Source organism: Scyliorhinus torazame, chromosome 12 (assembly GCF_047496885.1).
Source record: "Scyliorhinus torazame isolate Kashiwa2021f chromosome 12, sScyTor2.1, whole genome shotgun sequence".
Classification (NCBI taxonomy): Eukaryota; Metazoa; Chordata; class Chondrichthyes; order Carcharhiniformes; family Scyliorhinidae; genus Scyliorhinus; species Scyliorhinus torazame.
Window position 1 is genome coordinate 227,066,282 of NC_092718.1, and position 12,700 is coordinate 227,078,981.

The following is a 12,700-nucleotide window of genomic DNA, read 5'->3' on the forward strand; positions in this document are numbered from 1 at the left end:
GGGAGAGGAGAGGGGAAAGGCTGGGGGTGAGGGGAAGATGGGGTGGGGAAGGCGATGTGTGGGGGGGGGGGGGGGGGGGGGGTGGATAGGTGGGGGGAGTGAGGCAGGTGGGAGAGGCAAGGCGGGATGCGGGTGGGAGCCAAGGAGGGAGGTGTTTGACCGTTGGGGTTACCGTAGCAATGCAGCACTTCTTGTGTGGCTGGGATGCGTTGCGAAGCTCTGACTGTCATGGTGGTGTTGTGGAATGTGATACTGGTGTTGGGTTGGCAGGAGTGGTTGAGCAGACTAACCGCGGAGTAGAAGGCAGTCGCAATCCTGACCTGTTCCATCTCTGCCACGTGGGAATTTCCGCCTCCTGCAACAGAACAAGTGGCTGAAGCTGCGAATCATCAACAACTAGAACCAGAGGAAATTCGCTGTCACTCCACAGAGACCGAACCTGAGGCACCACAACTGGAATCAGCTGCCAAGCAAGAGGATCAGGCACCGCACACAGGACTGATATGCGAGGGAGATATTAGGAAATGAGACCCTAACAATTTAGGGGTTGAATAGACAGAGCAAAAAAGACTGCTAGCACAGAGTCAGGATCCGTCCACACTTGGCTGAGTTACATTGTCCCAGTCAGACATAAACCTGTTAGTGGGAATACACAGGATGTCCAGATTCATTGTTCTTCGGGACACTCCTGTCTAACCAGCTATTAACCCATTCCAGAGTCTGATGGCCTCTTTGTCCGTCGATGGGAAGTTAATTCAATATCAATAGCATGGCTCTGTTCTTGTGTATAAACCAGAGGGGGCAATCAAACAGATAACGCCGATGGGTTCAAGCCTGAAAACCCCAGCAGAGAATCTTTGTTTAGGGACTGGGCGGAGATTAGAGAGAAAGAATGCTGTTTTGAACAGTTTCAGAGGAGCAGGCTTTGGAAATTGACCGAGAGAGGTCATGAAAGTTGCCATTGAGGCAGACTTTGAAAAAGGGTTCCGAACACTGTCCCTAACAGAAGAAAAATTGCTTCGTAAATGCAAGTATTGCCAACGTCTGCCTGTCTAAGTGGCAAGAGAGCTGCATGTTTTGTTAAAGTGCTGTTTAATGGGAACTAGCGAGTTAAAGTTAAGAAGCTACATGTAATCTGCTAGTGTTAGAGCTGAAGTTTAAAAGTTTAAATATTGTTTTATTTTCTGTGTTTTAATAAAGTTTGTTTATAAAATAACCAAGCCCTATTTCTTATATTATCACTTCCTGGAAAAAAAATCAATCTTTCCATACCGTCTTAAGACTCTGGTCCAATCTCTTAGCCACTGTTGAGAGCTGACCAGGAGTCCGTAACAGGATCAACATGAGATCTCGGGCTGTTTTTTTTACCTCCCCCAATTGTAGTCTCGAATCACTGCTCTGAAAGGGAGCTACTGAGAAACGTACCCGTGGTACAGAGATTGAGAACCAAAGGACACTGATCGAAAGGTGACCCAGCAAGTGCTGAGCATGTGGAATGCATGGCCCGAGAGCGTGCTGGAGGCAGATTAAATTGTGGTTTTCAAAAGGGAATTGCAGCATTCTCTGAAGAGGCAGGTTGACAGGGTCAAGACAAGGAGTTGGAATTGGTCAATTGCCCCTGCAGAAAGCAGCAACAGACTGAATGGCCTCCTTCTGTGCTGGAACCATTCAATGGTCCATTGCACATAGTGTAGTCAGAGTCTGACCTGTGCACGCAGTCCCACACTGACCAGTCAGTGCACAGTCACAATGTCAGTAAATCAGCCCCTCAATTCTGGTGCTTACCTGTATCTCGGACAGCTGTGATAGCCTGAGCATTACACTGCAGCTGCAGCATGTGTCGGAGCAGTGCTGATCTCAGTGTGCTCAGCCTCTGGCCCTGGGCACTCTCCACTTCCATCCCCTTGCTCACCAGCTGCGGCTCCAGCCCCCTTTGTCTGATCCCCCAGCACACAGCAGCTGCGGTCATACCACACAGGAATCGGTTCTTGGGATTCTGCCGTTTGGTGTGTGTCAGGAGACTGTGGATCCTTAGGTAACGGCTGGGACTATCCCTGGACATCCTGTCACTAGTCCCCTGAAAACCCTTTGGTCCCAGAGCAACGCCTCTGTCTTGTCATGTGGTTCGGGGCTTCTCCCTCGTTCTGTTCTTCACTCGGCCATCGGTCACCGCCACTCCCCAATCTCTCTGCTCTCTCCACCTCCTGCATGCCCGCAACCACAACAGTACGGAGGGCTAGGTGGGCAAAAGTGCCCAGTGCCAGGAGAAGCCCACCGAGACGGCATTCGAACCAGTGACACTGATTCCATGCCCGCTGTCGACATAACTCACTGCAGTAGCTGCTGAAGCTGCAGGACAGACAGGGCAGTGGGAGCTCAGCCTGGCCCAGGCAGTGGTGGCAGTAAAGATCCTCATTGGGCCCGGACTGCCTTCCCCTGCCCTCTGGAATTAACACAGCTGCAAATGCCTCCTCCTGGAGCACCACCTCCCCGGGCTTCAGCTCCTCAGTCGCAACAAAATGACGGCCCCGGAGAGCATCCGAGTGCAAGACGATAGCAGGAGATACTTCCCAGGGGACAGTAGAGGCTTCTCTCTGTGAACTGGGGGTGCCACAGGATTTGGAGAATGGCTCGATACTGGACAAGGCTGTGGCTGCTGAGCTCTGACCATCTCCACCACTGAGACTTCCTCTGGTTTGGGAATTCGAGGCTCCTTCCAGAATTCCCAGATGGTGTAAACAGGATGTGCGACGTGCCAGGATTTTATGTTCCAGTTCCGGTGGGTATCCAAGTTCCTGAGCTCTCCTGACGTCATCTAAACAATCCTGGATATGGACAGAAGGGAAACATCTCTGTGAGGAATTCAGCCCACCGACCCACACCTCACCCCCATCGACCCCTCACCCCCATCGACCCGACTACCCCTCACCCCCATCGACCCAACTACCCCTCACCCCCATCGACCCCTCACCCCCATCGACCCACCAACTACCCCTCACCCCCATCGATCCCCCAAGTACCCCTCACCCCATCGACCCAACTATCCCTCACCCCCATCGACCCAACTACCCCTCACCCCCATCGACCCCTCACCCCCATTGACCTCCCAACTACCCCTCACCCCATCGACCCCTCACCCCCATCGACTCCCCAACTACCTCTCACCCCCATCGACCCCTCACCCCCATCGACCCTCCAACTACCCTCACCCCATCGACCCCCTCACCCCCATCGACTCCCCAACTACCCCTCACCATCGACCCCCGAACTACCCCTCACCCCATCGACCCCCCAGCTACCCCTCATCCCCATCGACCCCCCAGCTACCCCTCACCCCCATCGACCCCTCACTCTCATCGACCCCCCAACTGCCCCCCACCATCCCAGCGCCAAGCCCCTCACCACACCCCCCAACCAGCGACCCCCTCACAACCCCCAGTGTCACCCTCATCGACCCCCTCACCCCACCACGGCTGTCCACCCATCCAGAGGGCGGAGCTTATGCAATGTTCAGTAGGTGAAGGATTGGCCGAGTGCCACTTACCTGGTAACGCTGCAGGTGGTAAAGTGCTGCTGAGCGATTGGCATAGAGCAGGGCAGCCTGAGAGGAACCTGCGGAACTGTGACGGAGACCCTGAAAACACAAAGAGGCTGTCAGAGGGCATCGAGCGTGCGGCAGCTGGTGGAGATTGTGGGCAGGATGCTGACTGGGAGATGCCTGTCTGAATGTCACCCGCAGGCACAGGGGAGTGTGGTGGTGAGGGGCACACACAGGCACAGGGGAGTGTGGTGGTGAGGGGCACGCACAGGCACAGGGGAGTGTGGTGGTGAGGGGCACGCACAGGCACAGGGGAGTGTGGTGGTGAGGGGCACACACAGGCACAGGGGAGTGTGGTGGTGAGGGGCACACACAGGCACAGGGGAGTGTGGTGGTGAGGGGCACGCACAGGCACAGGGGAGTGTGGTGGTGAGGGGCACACACAGGCACAGGGGAGTGTGGTGGTGAGGGGCACACACAGGCACAGGGGAGTGTGGTGGTGAGGGGCACACACAGGCACAGGGGAGTGTGGTGGTGAGGGGCACACACAGGCACAGGGGAGTGTGGTGGTGAGGGGCACACACAGGCAGTTCTACCCGGCTAATTTACAGAGAAACACAGTTGAGTTTGAGCAGCTGCCCTGTCCAATCGGTAATGTGCAGCTCCATGAGTGAGTGACAGCTGTGGGCAAACATTGTCACATTTATGGCCATCAGTAAGAGAGCGATGGCAAGAGTGTGGAATGTGGGCAAAGCAAATTCTGCAATCATATCGAAAAGGGAAATGGATTCGTTCAAATACAAGAAAAACGGGCAGGTTTTGGTAAATGACAAAGAGGGGCAGCTGCCTAAACGCAGATAAAGAGAAAGTCAAACAGCTCCCATATGAGAAAATACTCTGCTTGCGATTCAGCACAGACCAGACAGCTGTCCGGAGTGCAGATTCCCCCTCCCGGGTGTGACTGGGGAATCGCTCCCGGGAGTGGCGGGGGAATCGCTCCCGGGAGTGACGGGGGAATCCCTCCTGGGAGTGACGGGGGAATCCCTCCCGGGAGTGGCGGGGGAATCCCTCCCGGGAGTGACGGGGGAATCCCTCCCGGGAGTGACTTGGGAATCCCTCCCGGGAGTGGCGGGGAATCCCTCACGGGAGTGACTGGGGAATCCCTCCCGGGAATGACTGGGGAATCCTTCCCGGTAGTGATGGGGGAATCCCTCCCGGGAGTGTCTGGGGAATCTCTCCCGGGAGTGGCGGGGAATCCCTCCCGGGAGTGACGGAGGAATCCCTCCCGGGACTGACTGGAGAATCTTTCCCGGGACTGACTGGAGAATCCCTCGCAGGAGTGACTGGGGAATCCCTCCCGGGCTGGGTGGGGGAATCCTTCCCGGGAGTGATGGGGGAATCCCTCCCGGGAGTGACGGAAGAAACCCTCCCGGGAGTGACTGGGGAATCCTTCCCGGGAGTGACGGGGAATCCCTCCCGGGAGTGACTGGGGAATCCCTCCCGGGAGTGGCGGGGGAATCCCTCCCGGGACTGACTGGAGAATCCCTCGCAGGAGTGACTGGGGAATCCCTCCCGGGTGTGGCGGGGGAATCCCTCCCGGGAGTGGCAGGGGAATCCCTCCCGGGAGTGACTTGGGAATCCCTCCTGGGAGTGACGGGGGAATCCCTCCAGGGAGTGACTTAGGAATCCCTCCCGGGAGTGACTGGGGAATCCCTCGCGGGAGTGACAAGGGAATTCCTCGCGGGAGTGACTGGGGAATCCCTCCCGGGAGTGACTGGGGAATCCCTCCCGGGAGTGACTGAGGAATCCCTCCCGGGAGTGATTGGAGAATCCCTCCCGGGAGTGGTGGGGGATTCCTTCCGGGGAAATCCCTCCCGTGATGACTTGGGAATCCCTCCCGTGAGTGACCTGGGAATCTCTCCCGGGAGTGACGGCGGAATCCCTCCCGGGAGTGACGGCGGAATCCCTCCCGGGAGTGACTTGGGATTCCCTCCCGGGAGTGACTTGGGAATCCCTCGCGGGAGTAACGGGGGAATCCCTCCCGTGAGTGACTTGGGAATCCCTCCCGTGAGTGACCTGGGAATCTCTCCCGTGAGTGACCTGGGAATCTCTCCCGGGAGTGACGGCGGAAACCCTCCCGGGAGAGACTTGGGAATCTTTCCCGGGAGTGACGGGGGAATCCCTCCCGGGAGTGACTGGGGAATCCCTCCCGGGAATGGCGGGGGAATCCCTCCCGGGACTGACTGGAGAATCCCTCGCAGGAGTGACTGGGGAATCCCTCCCGGGTGTGGCGGGGGAATCCCTCCCGGGAGTGGCAGGGGAATCCCTCCCGGGAGTGACTTGGGAATCCCTCCTGGGAGTGACTTGGGAATCCCTCCTGGGAGTGACGGGGTAATCCCTCCAGGGAGTGACTTAGGAATCCCTCCCGGGAGTGACTGGGGAATCCCTCGCGGGAGTGACAAGGGAATTCCTCGCGGGAGTGACTGGGGAATCCCTCCCGGGAGTGACTGGGGAATCCCTCCCGGGAGTGACTGAGGAATCCCTCCCGGGAGTGATTGGAGAATCCCTCCCGGGAGTGGTGGGGGATTCCTTCCGGGGAAATCCCTCCCGTGATGACTTGGGAATCCCTCCCGTGAGTGACCTGGGAATCTCTCCCGGGAGTGACGGCGGAATCCCTCCCGGGAGTGACGGCGGAATCCCTCCCGGGAGTGACTTGGGATTCCCTCCCGGGAGTGACTTGGGAATCCCTCGCGGGAGTAACGGGGGAATCCCTCCCGTGAGTGACTTGGGAATCCCTCCCGTGAGTGACCTGGGAATCTCTCCCGTGAGTGACCTGGGAATCTCTCCCGGGAGTGACGGCGGAAACCCTCCCGGGAGAGACTTGGGAATCCCTCCCGGGAGTGACGGGGGAATCCTTCCCGGGAGTGACGGGGGAATCCCTCGCGCGAGTGACGGGGGAATCCCTCCCGGGAGTGACTTGGGAATCCCTTCCGGGAGTAGCGGGGGAAGCCCCCCGGGAGTGACGGCGGAATCCCTCCCGGGAGTGACTTGGGATTCCCTCCCGGGAGTGACTTGGGAATCCCTCGCGGGAGTAACGGGGGAATCCCTCCCGTGAGTGACTTGGGAATCCCTCCCGTGAGTGACCTGGGAATCTCTCCCGTGAGTGACCTGGGAATCTCTCCCGGGAGTGAGGGCGGAAACCCTCCCGGGAGAGACTTGGGAATCCCTCCCGGGAGTGACGGGGGAATCCTTCCCGGGAGTGACGGGGGAATCCCTCGCGCGAGTGACGGGGGAATCCCTCCCGGGAGTGACTTGGGAATCCCTCCCGGGAGTGGCGGGGGAAGCCCCCCGGGAGTGACGGGGGAATCCTTCCCGTGAGTGACGGGGGAAATCCCTCCCGGGAGTGACGGGGGAATCCCTCGCGCGAGTGACGGGGGAATCCCTCGCGCGAGTGACGGGGGAATCCCTCCCGGGAGTGACTGGGGAATCCCTCGCGCGAGTGACGGGGGAATCCCTCGCGCGAGTGACGGGGGAATCCCTCGCGCGAGTGACGGGGGAATCCCTCGCGCGAGTGACGGGGGAATCCCTCCCGGGAGTGACTGGGGAATCCCTCCCAGGAGTGACTGGGGAATCCCTCCCGGGAGTGACTGGGGGAATCCCTCCCGGGAGTGACGGGGGAATCCCTCCCGGGAGTGACTTGGGAATCCCTCCCGGGAGTGACGGGGGAATCCATCCCGGGAGTGACTTGGGAATCCCTCCCGGGAGTGGCGGGGGAAGCCCTCCCGGGAGTGGCGGGGGAAGCCCTCCCGGGAGTGGCGGGGGAAGCCTTCCCGGGGGGAATCCCTCCTGGAGCTGCCAGTGTGGTGCAGGTTTGAATATACATCATGAGGCAGGGTGGAGGGGTTGCCGTCAGGCAGCGGAGGCAGTGGTATTGTCACTGGACGAGTAATCCAGAGACCCAGGGTGATGCTCTGGGAACCCACTTCAAATAATAATAATCTTTATTAGTGTCACAAGTAGGCTTACATTAACACTGCAATGAAGTTACTGTAAAAAGCCCCTAGTCGCCACATTCCGGCGCCTGTTCGGGTACACTGAGGGAGAATTCAGAATGTCCAATTCACCTAACAGCAAGTCTATCTTGTGGGAGGAAACCGGAGCATCCGGAGGAAACCCACGCAGACACAGGAAGAACGTGCAGACTCCGCACAGACAGTGACCCAAGTGGGAATCGAACCTGGGACCCAGGCACTGTGAGGCAACAGCAGATTTTAATAGTAATCTTTATTGTCACAAGTAGATTTACATTAACGTTACGGAAATCCGAATTGAAACAAAATCTGGAATTAAAAGTCTAAAGATGATGATGGCCGATTGTTGTAAAAACCCATCTGGTTCAGTAATGTCCCATCAGAGAGCTGGTCTGGATTCCAGAACCATAGCAACGTGTTTAGACTCTTAAAATGCCCACTGAAATGGCCAAATCAACCACTCCCCCTCGAACAGCACAGTAGGTGTATCTGCACCCAAGAGACCTGGTCTTGCCCGATGATGTATTTTATTTTCATGTATTAAATGATCTGTTGAGCTGCTCGCAGAAAAATACTTTCACTGTACCTCGGTACACGTGACAATAAACAAATGCATCCCCAGCCAGCGATGCCCACAGCCCATCATGAATAAAACAAGACGGGGGGAGGTGGGCAGTGTGAATGTACCTTTGAATACAGTGCCACAGCCTGAGTGTAGTCCTTCACTTTGAACCGTGCATTGCCCTGCTGCTTGAAGTCCAGCTCAGCTCTAGGATGTTTCTGTGTTGAGCTCTGCTCACACAGCTGCTGCAGAATGGCCTCATCGTCCGAGCTGAGCAGAACAAAAAACCCCGTCAGCCTCATCAACCTGACCCGCTGCTGTGGCAACACCCGCGAACCAGCCCCACTGTGTCTACACACCCGCTAACCAGCCCCACTGTGTCCCCACACCCGCTAACCAGCCCCACTGTGTCCCCACACCCGCTAACCAGCCCCACTGTGTCCCCACACCCGCTAACCAGCCCGGCTGTGTCCACACACCCGCTAACCAGCCCCACTGTGTCCACACACCCGCTAACCAGCCCCACTGTGTCCCCACACCCGCTAACCAGCCCCACTGTGTCTACACACCCGCTAACCAGCCCCACTGTGTCTACACACCCGCTAACCAGCCCGGCTGTGTCCACACACCCGCTAACCAGCCCCACTGTGTCCACACACCCGCTAACCAGCCTCACTGTGTCCACACACCCGCTAACCAGCCCCACTGTGTCCACACACCCGCTAACCAGCCCCACTGTGTCCACGCACCCGCTAACCAGCCCCACTGTGTCCACACACCCGCTAACCAGCCTCACTGTGTCCACACACCCGCTAACCAGCCCCACTGTGTCCACACACCCGCTAACCAGCCCCACTGTGTCCACACACCCGCTAACCAGCCCGGCTGTGTCCACACACCCGCTAACCAGCCCCACTGTGTCCACACACCCGCTAACCAGCCCCACTGTGTCCACACACCCGCTAACCAGCCCCACTGTGTCCACACACCCGCTAACCAGCCCCACTGTGTCCACACACCCGCTAACCAGCCCCACTGTGTCCCCACACCCGCTAACCAGCCCCACTGTGTCCCCACACCCGCTAACCAGCCCGGCTGTGTCTACACACCCGCTAACCAGCCCCACTGTGTCTACACACCCGCTAACCAGCCCCACTGTGTCCCCACACCCGCTAACCAGCCCCACTGTGTCCACACACCCGCTAACCAGCCCCACTGTGTCCACACACCCGCTAACCAGCCCCACTGTGTCCCCACACCCGCTAACCAGCCCCACTGTGTCCACACACCCGCTAACCAGCCCCACTGTGTCCACACACCCGCTAACCAGCCCCACTGTGTCCACACACCCGCTAACCAGCCCCACTGTGTCCACACACCCGCTAACCAGCCCCACTGTGTCCCCACACCCGCTAACCAGCCCCACTGTGTCCACACACCCGCTAACCAGCCCCACTGTGTCCACACACCCGCTAACCAGCCCCACTGTGTCCACACACCCGCTAACCAGCCCCACTGTGTCCCCACACCCGCTAACCAGCCCCACTGTGTCCACACACCCGCTAACCAGCCCGGCTGTGTCCACACACCCGCTAACCAGCCCCACTGTGTCTACACACCCGCTAACCAGCCCCACTGTGTCCACACACCCGCTAACCAGCCCCACTGTGTCCCCACACCCGCTAACCAGCCCCACTGTGTCCACACACCCGCTAACCAGCCCCACTGGGTCCCCACACCCGCTAACCAGCCCCACTGTGTCCACACACCCGCTAACCAGCCCCACTGGGTCCCCACACCCGCTAACCAGCCCCACTGTGTCCACACACCCGCTAACCAGCCCCACTGTGTCCCCACACCCGCTAACCAGCCCCACTGTGTCTACACACCCGCTAACCAGCCCCACTGTGTCCCCACACCCGCTAACCAGCCCCACTGTGTCTACACACCCGCTAACCAGCCCCACTGTGTCCACACACCCGCTAACCAGCCCCACTGGGTCCCCACACCCGCTAACCAGCCCCACTGTGTCCACACACCCGCTAACCAGCCCCACTGTGTCTACACACCCGCTAACCAGCCCCACTGTGTCTACACACCCGCTAACCAGCCCCACTGTGTCTACACACCCGCTAACCAGCCCCACTGTGTCCACACACCCGCTAACCAGCCCCACTGTGTCCCCACACCCGCTAACCAGCCCCACTGTGTCCCCACACCCGCTAACCAGCCCCACTGTGTCCCCACACCCGCTAACCAGCCCAACTGTGTCCACACACCCGCTAACCAGCCCCACTGTGTCTACACACCCGCTAACCAGCCCAACTGTGTCCCCACACCCGCTAACCAGCCCCACTGTGTCTACACACCCGCTAACCAGCCCCACTGTGTCCACACACCCGCTAACCAGCCCCACTGTGTCCCCACACCCGCTAACCAGCCCCACTGTGTCCACACACCCGCTAACCAGCCCCACTGTGTCCCCACACCCGCTAACCAGCCCCACTGTGTCTACACACCCGCTAACCAGCCCCACTGTGTCTACACACCCGCTAACCAGCCCCACTGTGTCTACACACCCGCTAACCAGCCCCACTGTGTCCCCACACCCGCTAACCAGCCCCACTGTGTCCACACACCCGCTAACCAGCCCCACTGTGTCCACACACCCGCTAACCAGCCCCACTGTGTCCCCACACCCGCTAACCAGCCCCACTGTGTCCACACACCCGCTAACCAGCCCCACTGTGTCCACACACCCGCTAACCAGCCCCACTGTGTCCCCACACCCGCTAACCAGCCCCACTGTGTCCCCACACCCGCTAACTAGCCCCACTGTGTCCACACACCCGCTAACCAGCCCCACTGTGTCCACACACCCGCTAACCAGCCCGGCTGTGTCCCCACACCCGCTAACCAGCCCGGCTGTGTCTACACACCCGCTAACCAGCCCCACTGTGTCTACACACCCGCTAACCAGCCCCACTGTGTCCCCACACCCGCTAACCAGCCCCACTGTGTCCCCACACCCGCTAACCAGCCCCACTGTGTCTACACACCCGCTAACCAGCCCCACTGTGTCTACACACCCGCTAACCAGCCCGGCTGTGTCCACACACCCGCTAACCAGCCCCACTGTGTCCACACACCCGCTAACCAGCCTCACTGTGTCCACACACCCGCTAACCAGCCCCACTGTGTCCACACACCCGCTAACCAGCCCCACTGTGTCCACACACCCGCTAACCAGCCCCACTGTGTCCACACACCCGCTAACCAGCCCGGCTGTGTCCACACACCCGCTAACCAGCCCCACTGTGTCCACACACCCGCTAACCAGCCCCACTGTGTCCACACACCCGCTAACCAGCCCCACTGTGTCCACACACCCGCTAACCAGCCCCACTGTGTCCCACACCCGCTAACCAGCCCCACTGTGTCCACACACCCGCTAACCAGCCCCACTGTGTCCACACACCCGCTAACCAGCCCCACTGTGTCCCCACACCCGCTAACCAGCCCCACTGTGTCCACACACCCGCTAACCAGCCCCACTGTGTCCCCACACCCGCTAACCAGCCCGGCTGTGTCCACACACCCGCTAACCAGCCCCACTGTGTCCCCACACCCGCTAACCAGCCCCACTGTGTCCCCACACCCGCTAACCAGCCCCACTGTGTCCACACACCCGCTAACCAGCCCCACTGTGTCCCCACACCCGCTAACCAGCCCCACTGTGTCTACACACCCGCTAACCAGCCCGGCTGTGTCCCCACACCCGCTAACCAGCCCAACTGTGTCCACACACCCGCTAACCAGCCCCACTGTGTCCCCACACCCGCTAACCAGCCCCACTGTGTCCACACACCCGCTAACCAGCCCCACTGTGTCCCCACACCCGCTAACCAGCCCGGCTGTGTCCACACACCCGCTAACCAGCCCCACTGTGTCCACACACCCGCTAACCAGCCCCACTGTGTCCACACACCCGCTAACCAGCCCCACTGTGTCCACACACCCGCTAACCAGCCCCACTGTGTCCCCACACCCGCTAACCAGCCCCACTGTGTCCACACACCCGCTAACCAGCCCCACTGTGTCCACACACCCGCTAACCAGCCCCACTGTGTCCACACACCCGCTAACCAGCCCCACTGTGTCCCCACACCCGCTAACCAGCCCCACTGTGTCCCCACACCCGCTAACCAGCCCCACTGTGTCCCCACACCCGCAAACCAGCCCGGCTGTGTCCACACACCCGCTAACCAGCCCCACTGTGTCTACACACCCGCTAACCAGCCCCACTGTGTCCACACACCCGCTAACCAGCCCCACTGTGTCCCCACACCCGCTAACCAGCCCCACTGTGTCCCCACACCCGCTAACCAGCCCCACTGTGTCCACACACCCGCTAACCAGCCCCACTGTGTCTACACACCCGCTAACCAGCCCCACTGTGTCCACACACCCGCTAACCAGCCCCACTGTGTCCCCACACCCGCTAACCAGCCCCACTGTGTCTACACACCCGCTAACCAGCCCCACTGTGTCCACACACCCGCTAACCAG

General features: G+C 59.8%; 1 protein-coding gene across 1 annotated transcript in view; it reads right to left on the reverse strand.

Annotated features, from left to right (window-relative positions):
• smyd4 (SET and MYND domain containing 4) overlaps window positions 1-12,700 on the reverse strand; it is an 83,847-nt gene that overhangs the window by 30,440 nt on the left and 40,707 nt on the right. Inside the window, 5 exon segments of the mRNA XM_072470151.1 lie at window positions 106-355; window positions 1,786-2,089; window positions 2,091-2,825; window positions 3,545-3,634; window positions 8,257-8,401. Of these exon segments, the coding sequence (XP_072326252.1) occupies window positions 106-355; window positions 1,786-2,089; window positions 2,091-2,825; window positions 3,545-3,634; window positions 8,257-8,401 (1,524 nt within the window).